The following is a 15,973-nucleotide window of genomic DNA, read 5'->3' on the forward strand; positions in this document are numbered from 1 at the left end:
AGCATAGGATCTCTCAAGTTGAGAGAAGTCGCCTTTGTCGTCCCATTTTCCTGGATCCCATGGGTTCAAATGTTCTTGGGACAACCCAAGTTGGTCTGGAGCTGTCTTGTAATACTAGCATCGCATCAGCTCAGCCACAGCGTTGACCTGATCTGCTGGCGGGGATTAGATGATTGTCGGCCACTTCCAGCGATGCCCGATGCGCCCAAAGGCTTGATTGAGACGGCGATGGATGGATGAATTGACGTTCGTGTTGCCAGGACCTGGGAATAGCAATCAATGCTCAATTTCAGAGCAGCATGAAGATGTACCTACACAGACCTGATTGACTTGCTCGGCAGATACACCTGACGCGTTACGGCCTCAGGCAACACCAAAGTCCACGATCAAATGTCCAGAGCCTAGGCAAACCTAGCTGGATGAGGCCATCAGACTTAACTTCCCGGGGCGGTTCAAATGGCACCAGACACAACCAGACTGGACTCTACTGCCATTCGACATCCACGGCGCATCCGCTGCGACGTCACTTGGCAACTTGGGTACTACACTTGACCAATGTTCAGCGCAGCAATAGCCATTGATCCTCATCTGCGAAAAGATCATTACCTCAATCAGAAATACGATCGGCGTCTAAAGAAAAGTTATGTTCGCGTTAGCGTGCCGCCTCATGTCGCTTCAGGTCAAAATTCGTGTAATACCAAAGTTGAACCAGGCTACTTACCTAGTACCTAGTTGCCTGGGTAGGGAGACTCATGTCCGGGACTCACAGGTAGTGTCAAATAGAATTATTCACCACGGTGCCGAGAGTGAAACCTCAACCGCGGACACGTCTTGGGGATGATCCTCCAAATTGGCTGTGCAATTGTAGCACCCCGCTACCTGCCATTATCTGCAACATGACCATTTCAGGCATTACGTGTCGCTGAAATCAGGAATCACCCAGAGCCATGATGATTGACCACACCGGACCGGAGTTGACGTCTCCATCCGATAGCCGCCTTGCCGCTGTCTGACAGGAAAAGTCCTTTGCGAATGGAGTCCTTGAGAGAAGATTCGACAATCATCTTGAATGAACCTGGGGCTAGACCGGTAAAATATGGCCTGACTTTCGACCAGTTTTCTTTTTTAGCCTCAAACCTCGAGGACGGAGCCATTTTTTCGTTGAAAAGCTTCAGTGAATTTCTGCAGATCAATGCCAGGTTGCATGTCAGCATCAATGTCCATTCGATAAAGCCTTCACAACCAAGACGGGGGTCGCCTGTGGCTGACGCTGCTTCACGACGATCCCTGCAACCGAGAGAATTATAAAGGTTTGTTTGGTGCGCAAATTCAAAGTCCTGGCTCTTACTTGCACATCAGTTGAGATCATCCGCATGTTAGAACCCTCGTGTTTATTTTTGGGTTCTAGTTATTTCCGCTACTCAGCACCATTTGTGGCTGCTCACTACAAGTTGAGGTCAACGTGGACCACAACTTCCTCATGGGAAAGCCGTGTGTTGTAGAGGAGCTAATCATCAGCACGGTCTCTGGAAAGGCGACTGTGCTATCAAGCAACAGACGTGTTGACTGGCATGACACTGTACTTGCCGTTCATTACATTGCGAAGAAATGATTATACCCGTTCCAGAAATTGCTCTGATGAGATAAGAAAATCCCCGTTGATCCATTGATGACCCTGCGTGCGGAACGGAGCCCACTGTTGAGAGCATTGCGCGCCCGTTGAAGTCATGATCAACATGAGGGGTTTGTCCCACAGGAGAGCTTTCCAAGCTATCAAGGTTGGGCGGCGTGCGTGCGTCCCTGAACTTCTATGCATGCTTGGAGAAAAGCTTTCTTGCCCTGCGGATTACTGCTTTGATTCAACGAGCTGAGGCGCATCCCCAACGTCTTCAACAGAGCACAAGAATCGCCTGAGGTAGAGCCAGTTGGCCTTTCTGTAGCCATACATCGGCTGAGAGCAGGGTTTCCGCAAATCTTTGTTTCCGTTTTCTTTCATCTCGCCTTGATCCGTTGGCGCTATACATGTGCGATTGCTGTCACCGGACACTATCCTTTTGCTATTTCTGAAGCTAGGTGACGGTGAGGGGATGGACGTTGCTTGTTGGCTTCATGAGCCACAGACATGCAATAGCACCAGCACCACTTGCGTCTCATTGCCAGTAAGCGGCTAGTCTAGTCTGCAGCTGTGTACTCCAGATACGAGCGGCCAATCTCGCATGAGTGGCTTCGTCTTTACCTGTTCAAGATGAGCGTGTAATCCGATGGTTTGAACAAGGCCATATCTGTTTACTATTCGAACAGCAACTGATGATGGCAAGGGTTTTGGCGCATCCCACCAAAGTATTACCGCGATTGACAAGACAAGAGGAAGCAATTTTTTTTTTTTTTTCAATGGATTTCCTACATAAAATGGTAAAGTCAGAATGCCACGCATGTGACTGGTTACCGAAGGATTGTGTTTCCCTGGCATAGTGATTGCGTTTGCGTTATTGAATCAACAGGTGTGACAGTTTCAAAAGCAGTTCTTGAAACACAATCATCACCAGGTTCTCCAGGTCTCATCGAAGATTGTGGCGGCGTCTGCTGTGAGAAGGACCACAAACACCCGTTGAAGACCGCACAGCCGTTGGATACGACTCTAGGAGTACAAGCGGTGTCAATACACTCTGGACCCGTCAAATCAATTGGAATATTATGGCGATTAGGCCAGTTGAGGCTAGCCGAGATAGCCAAGTATGGACGACACACTGACTTTACAGTGTATGGTTACAGGTAATGTCTGGTCTCTTTGAAATTGAGCAAGCGAGTCGATCAGGTTTGCCAAAGCTTGATGAGCGCTGGCCCGTTCCGCACTCCATGTTTTCGCACTGGGCAGTGTTCGTGTCTAAGTCGGTCCAGAAACTGGCTGGTCTTTGCTTTTAATCTGGTCTGGCTAATTTTGGAGGATATTTGACCCATTAGCCGGCCACATTTGCACCGAGTTCAATCGTAGACAGGGATCCCGACGCATGCTCCAAGGGGGTCTCTGGGAAACCAACCATCTGGTGATTTGGGGCTTGCCATTTTTGGAAGAGGTTCTTTTTTTGTCACCGATTCGGCTTCGTCCGAGTTCATTTGCAAATATTGGGCAATGCGCATACGGCAGACGAAACGCCGAGTGACATACTGGAGAGTGTTGCACGGACAAGCTTCCACGGTGGGAGGAGACAGAGACATGGACGAGACATGGAATGGATGGAGATGGACTGGAAGGAGGGACACGCAGCCACTCGTGGCCCCGCCTTCCTGCAACAGCCGGGCTAGGACTGCTCAAGTCTGGTCAACTGGTGTGTTGGAGGTACCAGACCAGCCGTACCTTCCCTTCCATATCAACTGGTCCCTTCCTCAGCCAGATGGGGTACCCACCGGCTCCTGGGTACTTGAGTACCAGAACCCACTTGCCACCGTGATATCCGTCGTCCACTGCCTGCCTGCCTGCCTGCCCCCCTCAAGTGCTCCTGGTTCCATTGAAGCCACCAAGTATTTCGTACCCAGCGCCGTGTTTCTTGCGCAAAGCAACCAGCAGCGCCAACTTGAGTCGCGCAGGATACTTTCCCCGTAGAGTTTGACCAGGGCGCCTGCCCGCTTCAAGTCTGGTACTTCAGTACTTGCAGGCAACTCGTGATGCCGGCTGCCATAATACTTTACCAGTCAGGCCAAAGTCACAGGGAGGCATGGACCACCATTGACCGTTTTGATTTCATCACAGCCCAGCCCAGCCAGTGCAGTCCACTTTCAGTTGAATCGGGTCGAGTTGAGTTGGGCCCAGCCAAAGCGCAGCTCAGCTCAAGTGCTCCTTCATCCACATCATCCACCAAACGAGAACAGACCAGACCAGACAGAATCCAGAATCCAGAATTTACCCATTCGACAAGTGCCCACTTCTACTCTCACTCACGTCCCTCACTCCATTCTAATAAGTCAACCAACCAGCCGTTGGATCTGACCAGACGGGCCAAAGTTGCTCACTTGCACCAGACCAGACCAGAGCCAGCCAGACCAGACTCTCTCGCTCATTCCATGTCCCCTTGCTCAGAGCGTCAACTAACGTCCAAACGTCCATTTTATTCCACTCGACCAACGGCCCAACCACGACTTGGACAAACGATTCCTCCGACTCACATCTCTCTCTTTATCCACACAATCCATATCTCCTCTCTGCTTCTTCGTCGCTGGCCGTCACCCTTCCGTCACCCTTCCGTCTCTCGTCTCTTTCTTGGCCCTTCGTATTCAAAGTGTCGTCATTCGAAAGCCGTCGTACTCGCCGTCGCGCCCGGCTGCCCGCAATGACCTTCATTGTCCCCCAATAGCGAGACATGAGTTGAAATAATGTGTATGTCGGCGCAATACCTTCCCATCTCAATGGCCTTGCTCATACCTAGCTGCTTGACAATTGTTGGATGCTGACGTTTATAGCGCTCACGGATCTTCAAAATAACATGTACGTTTTGGTCTGCACCTGATTCCATTTCGTCTTCGAACACTCGCCGACAACGCCAATGTCCTCACCGTCTGCGGCACGCATTGATACCTGCGCAAATGCCCCGAACTGCTACCGACGCTTTCCCACCAATACTGACATGACTGTAGCTACTTGTTCAGCAATCCAGGATGGAACGGCGAGGGAACAATCGCGTCAACAATATCCAAGAACCTCTCGCAGCAAACGGTTCGTTTCACCGTCCCCCGGGCCCTGACGCAGTTTGGACCAACGCGAAATCGTCCGCAGAGACTGACTGACTTGATGTTGCGTGAACTAGAGCCAGCTAGCTTATGAGCAGCAAATCGACACAAATTTGACGACTTTATCCGTAGCAAATGCCGCGCCGTTTGATAGCTCCATACAGGGCCTCCTGTACGTTCCCGATATTTCGTCCGTTCCCACTTGCGATGTGCAACAGTACGATTCCATTCCGCGAAATGTTACACGAAGAAAAGACCTCCCTCCCGCAAACTTCAACCTAATTGCCATTGCTCCATGGTTCAGCAGCGATTGCACGCAAGCCTATCTCAATTCAGCCTTGCAAGGCCCCGTCAAGGCCTTCATCTTCTACAAACCCAACAACTCAACCAATAAACCCCAGGATGGCGACTCTCCAGTTTGGAACCTGGGCGATGGCGGCGCTTGGCGAGCCAACCACCACTTCCCCATTTTCGCGATTCCAGGGCTGCAAGGACAGAAAATCATCACGCAGTTAAGCCTATACTCTGGCTCCATAACCCAAGTTCCACACGGAGAGGAGGTCCAGCGATTGTACAATCTTCATGGAACGACATATTTGCGCATATGGACCAAGCTTACGTTGGATAAACCATCGAACCCGCCAGCGACCTGGGCGTTCATCCTCATCGTCATCGGTGCCCTCCTCTTTGTAATCCTCACCGTTTCTATAGCCATGCATTTCATCCAACGACGCAACCGCAACTCCCTGAAGCGTCGAGTCCAATCCGGAGAGGTCGATCTCGAGGCGATGGGTATCAAGCGTGTGACGGTGCCTGCCACGCACGTAGTACAGTTCCCTCTATTCACCTATAATGCAGAGCCTGACTTACTTGATTTGCCATCGACTCCTCACTCACAAACCACGCCGTCCGGCGGCACGCGAAAGACACGGAAAAAGAGACGCCGCGAATCTGGTGCTGCAATGGACGCAGCAGCTCCAGGCGCGCCAAGCGTTCGTAGCATACGAAGCAAACGATCGAACCTTGCCGGCGCGGGCGAGACCACGGCCACCAATTATCAACCAACTTGCCACATTTGCTTAGCCAGCTTCGAACATCGAGTAACAATAATCCGCGAATTGCCTTGCGGCCACATCTTCCACACCGAATGTATTGACGAATTCCTCATACAAAATAGCTCGTTATGTCCGACCTGCAAGCACTGTATGCTTCCCCGTGGCTACAGCCCCAAAATCACCAACGGAATGGTTCGCCGAGAAAGGGCTTTGAGGCGACTGAGGGAAAGAGTCGACCTGGAAGAGATTTCACTTGAATCTGGCGACAAAAAGCTCATTGCCTGGGGAAGAAAGATATTTGGCGCGTCACATTTGGGCCATGCATCCTCTACCAAGACAGATGTGCCTATGAAATCACTAAAGTCGTCCAAACGAAGCGCAAATACGGCTGAGAACCAAAACTCTACTGAAGGCGACGACAGCAACAGTTCGTCATCATCACCAAATAGGACTACGGATTCAACGGAACCGCCTCAAGTGACCCCTACGATAGCAATAACCCGGCCGAAGAAATCCAAACCGCGAGCGCTTAAACTACTTCCCACACAACCCGAGAACGCCGAATTGAACATGAACGACAGAGCACCGAATAGGCGAGGCAGCCCCTCATCATTTGCTCGAGAACGGATGCGAGAGATCGCTGACAACAATGCACCCTTCGATGACCCTGATAAGGCTCGTCCAAGATGTAAGCCTGCCTTTAAGCGCACTGAGCGGCCCGGTAGATTGTTTTGACAGCTTGTGTACTAATCTGATGATAATAGGGAGGCGAGTCATATCGAAGGCGTTCCCTGGGTTCAATTAATATGTGACGTGTAGCATTAGCAGCATACATGACGAATGATACGGCTATCAACTACTAAGACTTGGGCATAAAGGCATGCATCATACCGGCGTTTAATTTTTGGATTTATTTCGGGCTAGTCGAACATGGAGGTCAAGGTCATATTTTGGTTAGATATCATGGGTGGGACGGATTAAGGCGTTTCTGGGGAGGCATCTTTGTTCTATTTATTCCCTCGACGGTAGACGTTTCGAAGAAGTGGATGTACATGGAATGCGTGTGGTATATACGACTATGCACCCTGATTTTGATCAATACCGATTTGGATCTCTGGAACGGATTGGCTATAGATGAAGTCAAATGGTATAGTTGCCACCAGTGGTGTTTTATGACACTTGACGTTGAGTGAAGACTTACTCCCTTTTGCCTACCGCTGGAGTGAAATGTATGATGTTTTTTTTGGAGTGGCCTTGTTTCACTGGCAAGTATCTGCTGATTAATGAGGGATATTTAATGCCGAAGTGGCATCCTTTCACCGAGTCTATTGCTTAACCTCATTCCGAAGTTGTAGGACAGAGTAGAGGCATGATGTATGACTTGGGCATTGCGGTAATGCTTCAATGTTATTTTCGTGTACCCTCATTCAGGCCCAGGGAGTGACGGCCAGTAACACCGCAGACAGTCCAAATGCAAAGTGCCAGGGGTGAATAGAGGCAGACATCTTGAATATTCATTCCTGTTCCGAATCATGGTAACTAGGTCTTATCACACATGTAAAGGCCATTGATTCTAAAATACGCCTAGCGGCTATAACTCCATTGCTCATGCCGCGTGATCTGTGAAAATCTAAATACACATTATCCTAATGACAGATACTTCCAACCGGGACTACGCAACGGCTAATACCCAAAACAATTCATGTATTCATTAATCCATTACAAGGCATCATTTCCCTTTTCCATTTTCAATCAGACGATCCTCGTCGCTCCTCAGGCCCCCTCTGGCCATGACATCTCTCACACGATCATCCTCAGCAGAGCGAATCCTGCGTCTCGCGGCCTGCAGTCTCTCGACACCGCGGTCAATCGTCTCAATGTGCACGCTAAGGGGTATGTGTACCGTTCCCGCGTCATTCACAAGCCGAGGTTCCGCAACGCGATCTCGCAAGTCCCCCAAATTCGCTTGAATCGCTTCCAGCTCGAGAATAAGAGCGCTGACCTGGTCGACGGCCGTTGAGCGCTGCGAGTCCACTTGCTTCAGGAGGGAGAGCTGCTGCGACAGGTTCTGCAGCCGGCGGGAGTTGGCGCCCACGAGGGTCCATATGTTCCAGAGGATTTCTTCGCGGCGCGACGAGACGCTCGCGGAGGTGCGGGAGGTGATGTCGTAGATGATGCTGAGGTGGTCCTCCGCCTTGGTGAGCAGGCGCAGCACGGCTTGGGCTTCGAGGATGAGAGCGGCAATGCGTTCGGACACGAGGCCCGTGTGCTCGATGTACTTGTCTAGGATGATGCGCTCGCTGAACGGTTGGTCAGCGGGTTGGAAGGGGTAGAAGATCCAGCTTGTCCACTCGGCGAGCATGGAGGGCGGCGATTCGGTTTCTGGGGACAGGGAGTCAATGTAGCGTGACGTCCAGCGGTTGATGCTTATGACGGCGTCGACCGCCGAGCCGACGTGCGTGTTGAACTTTTGCAGGTCTGATGCTGCGGAGCGTGCTGTCTCGATGTATCCGTCAAACTCGAGGACCAGCTCGTGGCGGGCTTGGATGTCGCTGTGGCGGACGAGACTTCGCAGATCTCGGACGGCGGCTTCTGAGCGCTTCATTTCAAAGGGGAGGGAGACGCCGTCCGCGCTTCGTTCGAGAACCTGCTCGAACTTGGATTGCACGCCCATGAGGTCGTCGAACTCGACGGTCTGACCGGGCGTTGCGTTAAAACTGCCAAAGTCGGTGGCGCCAGGGGGCGGGCAAAACGGAAGGTTGAGATAGGACGTTCCTGGGAGGCGGCATATCGGGGATATGGCAGAGTAGATGGACCGCGTGGCCATGTTTTGGACGATGATGGCGCCGCCGAAGACGAGGTAGGCGGCGAGGAGTAGTCCTAGGGGGTATTTGGCGAAGTTGAGGGCGATGAGGACGATTTCACCGGCCCAGACTAGGATTTTCAAGAGGGCGGAGGGTAGTAACGCGGCAATAGTGTTACCAATTGTGCGGACGCCACCGGACGGGCTCTTCTGATGGGGCTCGTCTTGGTATGATGACCTTTGTCGTCGGGTTCTTCTTTTTGCAGGGCTACCTGTGGATGTGATGCCTCGCCGTCGGAGGTAGATCTCGTCGTCATTCTCGTAGCTTGTTCCCATTCCAAAGGGCCTGATGGTGCGAGAGCTGTTACCGCTGCTTCGTCTTGAACCATCAATATCGACCAGCGGCATTTTAAACTGCGGATCGGGCGTGCGATAGCCCTGGTGTAGTCTTGAGTTCGTGGGTGAGATCATGCTTGGCCGAAATGGTTCCCGGAGTATGACTTGGTCGTCGTCCTGGTGCTTCACAAAGTCGCGGATGCTGTCCTGGGATCCGGAACCGGACGCCATGCTCATATTTCCCTGTGATGACAGCTGAGAGGGGAATCCGGAAGAAGGCTGGCCGCTGGAAAGAGGGACGAGTATGTCGTCGCCTTCATCTTGCATGGAAGGAAGTATCGTGGTGTCGAAGCTGTCGTGTTCGCCTTCCACCATGCGCCATGACCCGTCAACGGGGAGAGAGCCTTCGGGTTCGAGTGGTGTGTTGTCGGCGGGCTTGCCTCGGCGGCCGCGCCGGCGCGATGAAGACATGATGTTGATTTCGTCTTTTCGGCACTGGTTGTGAGATATGCGACGAGAGGCTGTGAGTTGGGTGACTTGTGAAGGGTGTGTCAAGTGAATGAAACCCTGAAGTCGAACTAGGCAAATACGACAAGAAGCTATTCCGATGACTAGGCAACAGCTATATTGTGCCGAGTCCTTGGCTATGTGATGCAAACGCTGGGAGAGGTAGTTTGAATGCGGACCGGCGCGTGTCGCGTCCGGGGTTTGCGGTGGCAACAAAGAGAAGAAAGAGGTTCTGGAGGCTGATGGGGTTACTGGATATATATTTAGGTGGCTGGCCGATTCTTGAGTTGGAAATGCCAGATTTGGATAGTTGTCGCCTTTTTCGGTGAAAATATATGAGTCACAGGTCGCAGGGGTATATAAAAAATGAGGCGGAAATAAGAGCATGCGCAGGCAGAAACTGGAGTTTGAGTGAACAAAGTGTCGAGTCGTTTGATGAATGATGATGCTTGTATGTTGCAAGGCCATCTGGTGGCCTGGCTACCTGGCGGCAAAGAGTGACATCGAAGTGAAATGACTGGGATTATTGATGGATGGTGATGCAGCGGCCGCTCATTGGTCCCTTTTCCTGGTTTGGATGTCCAGATGTCGCCTCTTGCATTGTTGGCAGCGGGAGTTTGTTGCAAGGGACAAGGCAGAGAGAGGAACCAGGTGCATTGCCATGTGTCTTGTGCATTAGATGACCGTGTGGATTCAGACTGTAGTTTGTTCTTGAATTCTTTCGGAGCTAAACATGTATCTGCATATGGCTTGAATGGTCAAGCGCCGCCTTTCCCCAAACCAGCCTGGTGACGATGCTGGCGCGTGATGTGCGCATTTGACGATGAACGGCTGCACCATAGCTTAGGACGGAGACTGACGAATCGGGAAGCCTAATTCCAGAAGGAACATTGTTGTAATGATGTCGCTGTGCTGGATCTCGCTTGACGATGCTAGCATCTCTCTCGTTTAAATCCCCGAGCACGGTTGAAATTACAGTCGTACCACCATCAGATCCCGCCTGGCACAAATGTTGGGGAACAGTAACATTGAATAGCAAACCAAGCGGCACTATAATTTCAATGTTGACCACTTTTTGCTGCCGAAGCCGCGGAGCCCCGGATCAGGTCAATAGGTCAATCACGAATGGTGGGGAAATAATCTGCAGCCAAACTGAAAGCTGCCTGGCTGTCACGGTTGACGCCAGTCGGAGCCACAAGCAAAAGCCTCGGCTCGTGATTATGAACCACAACCACAACCACAACCACAACCTCTGCCGTCCTCCAATTCCAGCTTCCTGTCCATCCTGCCCTTCTCCAAACCGGCTCTCCACGTACCTGAACTACACGCCTCTGCATTTCTTAAACGATATATCAATCGCCAATGCGACCACGGCTGACGCTCTAGTCTTTCTGTACCCATTCCCACATCATTGCTGCCCAGCGCAGCTTCCATCGTCGGCCACCATCGACGCCGTCGACAATTCTCAACCTCTCGCCGACCATCCAATGCCGCACCCATGACCGACTCGAGCTTCATTCAAGCCCAACAGCGAGTCGCTGCTCGCCGACAGGCTCGTGAAGCCGAAGCCGTAGCTCGAATCGCCGCCCAGCGGGAAGCTTCTCGAGCCAGCGCCCAGCTTCAACGACTGCCCTTCCCCTTCAACAGACTCTCTCCGGCATGGGATGCCATCTCGTCACGCGAAGGCACTCGCCCTGCATTCCGAGTCGCCCAAGTTGACGCCGAGTTGCTCGATGAGGAGCTTGTCGACCTTCTCAAGGACCAAGTTTGCGATGCGCTGAAATACTTTGGCGGCGGCCATTTGCACGACGACTGGTCTGCTGAGATTTTGCTTGCCCTGCGAGCTACCCTCTTCAAGCTCACTGTTTGGGATCACGACGCTACATACGGAGCAGCGCTTCAAAATCTAAAATACACCGACGCCAGGAAACAAGGCCCCGTCCTTTCCCCCCCTTCCACACTACAGAAATCCCTTTATGGCCTAGTCACCGTGTTTGGCAAATATGCCTGGACAAAATGGGAGGACTGGCTGCTAGAACAAGACGATGGCTACGACCAGCCGAGCCCCCAGGTCCGTCGCTTGTCACGTTGGACTTCGCGATTGACCACGATGCATTCCACTGCCGCATTGGCATCCTTCCTGGTGTTTCTGCTCCACGGCCGCTACAGGACCCTACTGGATAGAATATTAAGGATGCGACTGGCGCCGCCGACGAGCCAAGTCAGCCGAGAAGTCTCATTCGAGTATCTTAATCGCCAGCTCGTTTGGCATGCTTTTACCGAGTTCTTGCTCTTTGTCCTGCCCCTAATCGGCATTAACAAATGGCGACGATGGCTGAGCAAGACGTGGAGAAAAACCAAAGAGATTATCAACACAGGCGCCACCGAGGGCGACAAGTCTGCCAACGGCGAATATAGCTTTTTGCCAGAGCGGACCTGCGCCATCTGCTACCAGGATCAAAATGATTCTGCGACGACGGAAACAGAGATCATGGCGGCTGCGGCTTCCAGCGGTGTCATTGGCTCAGCGCAAACTGATGTCACCAATCCTTATGAAACGATTCCCTGCGGATGCATTTACTGCTTCGTCTGCTTAGCCACGAGACTGGAGAGAGAGGAGGGCGAGGGCTGGACATGCTTGCGGTGTGGTGAACATGTCAAGGAGTGTAAGCCGTGGAGCGGAGACGTGCTGGAGCCGGCGGTGCCAACCTTCAGATCGACGTCGACCAAGACGGTTGCCTTTACAGACGATGTGACGGGTGGCATTTTGGAGGAGGAAGTACCTGTGCGAGAACATTTGGAACCGGAGGAGACGTCGGCGGAGAACTCGGCAGAGGATTTCGACGAAGGGTTCGACGAGGGGTCTGATATTGTGGATGAGGGTTCTGATATTGGCTCGGATATTGGCTCGGATGCCGGCGATTGAAGCATACTTACTGTGCGAGGCTGTGATGTAATGCTAGCCAACATGAAGCTCGTGTGCAAGCGCCCAGATCAATGGCGAGGATGCTAGAGGAGCGGTGCAGCAGTTGAGCGCGACGTGTTTGACATTTCCAATGACGAAATGAATGGCAAAGGAAAAAGGTGGCTAGTGTAGTGTAAGGGTTTGCATGTACATTAGATTTTACAACTACGAGATACCCTGATGGGTGTGAAGCTCAAAGGTATTCAAACTTGGGTTTACTCTGTGCAGATGTCGGAGTTGCATTCGTATTCACATCGCGTGATCAGATGATCCCACCAGACTGTCAAGTCACGCTTCCATCTTTGCCTGCGCCTCCATGTGTGCCCAAATCAGCCATGGTTAGCTCTTTGCGCGGTGACGGTTCGCCCCGTCTCGTACCATCTGCAGTTGACTGCTCAAGTGGAGCCCCGTTTGGTCGATTCAGGCGTCACGGTGCCTGCCCATGGCCCTGTAACGGCCCCACTAGGCACTGGATCAACCGCTGCCAGTGGACGGGCTGTAACGGACAACACCCGTGCGCCATCGATGTCCATCAATCTCAGGGACCTCCAGTCTCCAATCTCCAGCCGGCCCGGACTGGACATGACTGGACATGGACTCCAACTCCGACTCCAACTCCATGGCACCTGCCACATGCATGAGCACCCGTCCATCCACCTCAAACGCCCGATTTCTCCCTTTGGGCCATATCAACCCAACTTCTTCACAATCCACCTCTCTGTCAAAGCAGATTCTCTACGCATGCCTGCCAGATATATGCCTCACAAAAAGTCAGCAGTACGACCGCCCCCCCCAGACATTCTGCCGTCTGGTCCTTGACCCCTTTCTTCACCAAACACACGGAGCCTTGCGCTCCCGCGTCAACAGGCCCATCTGACGCGCGTGTTGTGGTTGTCTCGCCTCCTCGGCTTCTCATACCGCCCCAATGTCCAGCTTTTTCCAGTTCACACAAGGCACAGAGTCTCGCGTCCGACCAAACGACTCATCGCCCTTACTGGGACGATTCCGCGCTGTACCTCCGCGACCCGGTCTTACACAACGTCGATCCAGCCAGCTTGGGTTGCTGTCGGACCGGATATCGGGATTGAGCGATGGCAGGGGCAGCGTGCACGTTGGATACGGCGCCATGGTGGCTGCACAACTATCTGGTGGGGATGACGACGATGCGATAGACGACGACTACGACGACGACGTGTCCATGTGGGAAAAGGTTTGGCATGGATGGGTCATGGACTTGTGGGTGGATCCGAAGCAGCTTGCGGTCAAGAGGACGGTTGATCGGTGGTGGAGTAGATATGGATTGCTGGTGTTTTTGCCGGCTGCTTTGGTGAGTTCTCTCTTCTCTCTCTTTTGCTTGCAATAGTCTCAGATTTTACATATCTCGACTTATACTGACGAGGTGTGAAGGCGGTTGCCTGGTGCGCTGTACCTTTTCCACAGTACCCCCTACCAGACAATGACAATGGTTCTGGCCACGACCCAAAGGACGGGAAAGAAAAGCACCCGGGCTACGGCTCTGCCGAAGTTGAAGTCAACTTTTGGTTCTTTCTCTTCGTCTACTATGGATTTTATAATATCACGGCCTTGATATGGATCACCAAGGTCTTCAACTTGTATAGCCTCAACTGGTGGCCCAAGTCGCTGGGGTTCCCACTGACCGTCTCACTCATCGCCATCTTGTCCATCGCCGTGCCTATTCCCATTTACTACATACCCGAGACGCGTTGGCTCACCATGCACAACACGTCTTGGATTTCATGGACTTTCATCATCATGGCCACGCCTGTCGCCATCGCCTTCCTCATCCTCATGACTAATGAGAGACACATTGGCCTGCGGCACTCATTGTCTGAAACCCAACGTATTTTCACGACGTCCTGGTGGACTGGTGAACCAGATACGTTGCCTTCACGACGGGATCGACGGCGACGAAACAACTTTTCCTCGGACATTCTAGAACCAGATATGCTGCACGTGAACCCTCCCTTACGTGCACAAGGAGTAGCCGTGAGACGACGGTGGCTACCGGCAAGTTTTGTGAGATTTCTCTGGTTTTGTGTTGCATTATTCGTCGGACTCATGGTCTATGTCATTGGAGAGGCATATGCTGAGCTGTATATGCAAACCCTGCCACATAACAATCTAGAGACGGTTGTCTATGTCTACGGATGGGTTGCCACGGTGCATCTTTTGGATGCTTTGACGGGTTGGGTACTGGGTATCCGTGAGGGCGAGCGAGTCGGAAGTTACCCTCTGAGTTGGGTCTTTAAGCTGTGCGTCATTCTCAAGGTCCCTGAGCTGTATAAAACTACAAACACTGGCTGCCATCCCCCTTTATGCTGTTTTGGTTGGGCTTAGGCAGACAGAGGCTTGGCTTTTATATGCACTTAAAACGTGTTGAGTCTAACTAACACAATGTGCAACAGATACTTTATGCTGACCTACCAGACCTACGTGCGCGCCTTGTATGCCCGACTTCGCTCCCCGCAACAATTTCTCATCCTCCAAATACTCTCGTCCACGTCCCTCGTCGTCATCACGCCCATCATGATGACGCGCTCCTTTCACCGCATCCTGACTGTCCTCGGTCTGAACGGTCTCAGCTACGGGTCATACCAGAAACTTCAAACGCGTAACGTTTTCATCCGATTCCTCGCGGAAAACTCATCCATGGCTACCTTCTTAGGTAGCGTTGCCGTTTTGCACTACGGCGCCAACAAAGCCGTGTATCCGTATTTTGCGTTCGACAAAAAAATCGGCGAGCCGTACGACTTCAAACTGACTTTTACTGCGTCATCAATCACCTGGGCGTGCGAGCTGGTTGCCAGTCTAGCCGTACGGCTGCTCATCAGGCTCTGCTTTCAAGTGGACGTTGGGCTAGAGGGCAAGTTGGATTTTACGGTGTGGCCGGAACTCCTGCCGACCTGTGTGGCGGTTATGCTGCATGTTTTGCAAAACATGCTGTTTTCTATTATACGTCTACAATTCCATTGAAGTACAGTACAGCGATGACAATCGGGTTACCTGCATTGAAGGAGGCACAGCTGAGTGTGGCACTATTTCTTTTTGGGCTTTGCATAATGCGGCGTTGGTTAGGCGTGTTTCCCTGGTACCGCGTCCGGGGGAGATGCAGATATCCCCGGGTTTTTGATCCATTTTTGACGTGTTACAACTAGTGGCACTGGTCTTGACTTCGAAAAGAGAAGGGTGGGGGGTTGGTTTCCGCTGTGGTCTTGATTTTGAATATGGCAAAATGGTTGGGCTTATACCTCTTTTTTTGGTTTCGTTTAGATCGCCATCGGCACTTGATGTGTTGGTGGGTTTTGTTTGTTCTGTCTGTATGACGGACTGATACCCCTGGTTTCTGAGCCCATTTATTTGTTTACTTGGCGGTTGGTTTTGTCCATGGAGCATTTTAGCAAGCATAGATAGATACCTCTACTTAATAGATGTAATGTTTCCCAGCAGTTGTGCAAGTAAGCAAGTGAGCGTGTGTATACCTTGAGAGCCAATGTGCAATAATTACTTGGCGTTCATTCTACATTTACTGCACCTTCATAAAAAGGAGACAATACTTGACACAAA

The 15,973-nt window shown here is 51.9% G+C and overlaps 4 protein-coding genes across 4 annotated transcripts; 3 read left to right on the forward strand and 1 right to left on the reverse strand.

Moving 5' to 3' along the window:
• Positions 1 to 4,368: 4,368 nt before the first annotated feature.
• Positions 4,369 to 6,582, forward strand: VFPPC_04619 (ring finger domain-containing protein; the record flags this gene model as incomplete). Its single annotated transcript, XM_018283948.1, has 5 exons — positions 4,369 to 4,372; positions 4,456 to 4,480; positions 4,630 to 4,708; positions 4,800 to 6,465; positions 6,542 to 6,582. 5 exons carry the CDS (start codon positions 4,369 to 4,371, stop codon positions 6,580 to 6,582), a joined length of 1,815 nt encoding a protein of 604 aa, XP_018145236.1.
• Positions 6,583 to 7,506: 924 nt separating this feature from the next.
• On the reverse strand, positions 7,507 to 9,387 carry VFPPC_04620 (hypothetical protein; the record flags this gene model as incomplete). Its single annotated transcript, XM_018283949.1, has 1 exon — positions 7,507 to 9,387. One exon carries the CDS (start codon positions 9,385 to 9,387, stop codon positions 7,507 to 7,509), a length of 1,881 nt encoding a protein of 626 aa, XP_018145237.1.
• A 1,534-nt stretch (positions 9,388 to 10,921) lies between these two features.
• Positions 10,922 to 12,349, forward strand: VFPPC_13673 (peroxisome biosynthesis protein (Peroxin-2); the record flags this gene model as incomplete). Its single annotated transcript, XM_018291447.1, has 1 exon — positions 10,922 to 12,349. One exon carries the CDS (start codon positions 10,922 to 10,924, stop codon positions 12,347 to 12,349), a length of 1,428 nt encoding a protein of 475 aa, XP_018145238.1.
• A 964-nt stretch (positions 12,350 to 13,313) lies between these two features.
• Positions 13,314 to 15,382, forward strand: VFPPC_04621 (MFS_1 like family domain-containing protein; the record flags this gene model as incomplete). Its single annotated transcript, XM_018283950.1, has 3 exons — positions 13,314 to 13,715; positions 13,796 to 14,688; positions 14,815 to 15,382. 3 exons carry the CDS (start codon positions 13,314 to 13,316, stop codon positions 15,380 to 15,382), a joined length of 1,863 nt encoding a protein of 620 aa, XP_018145239.1.
• Between the last annotated feature and the right edge of the window lie 591 nt (positions 15,383 to 15,973).

Source organism: Pochonia chlamydosporia, chromosome 3 (assembly GCF_001653235.2).
Source record: "Pochonia chlamydosporia 170 chromosome 3, whole genome shotgun sequence".
Taxonomy (NCBI): domain Eukaryota; kingdom Fungi; phylum Ascomycota; class Sordariomycetes; order Hypocreales; family Clavicipitaceae; genus Pochonia; species Pochonia chlamydosporia.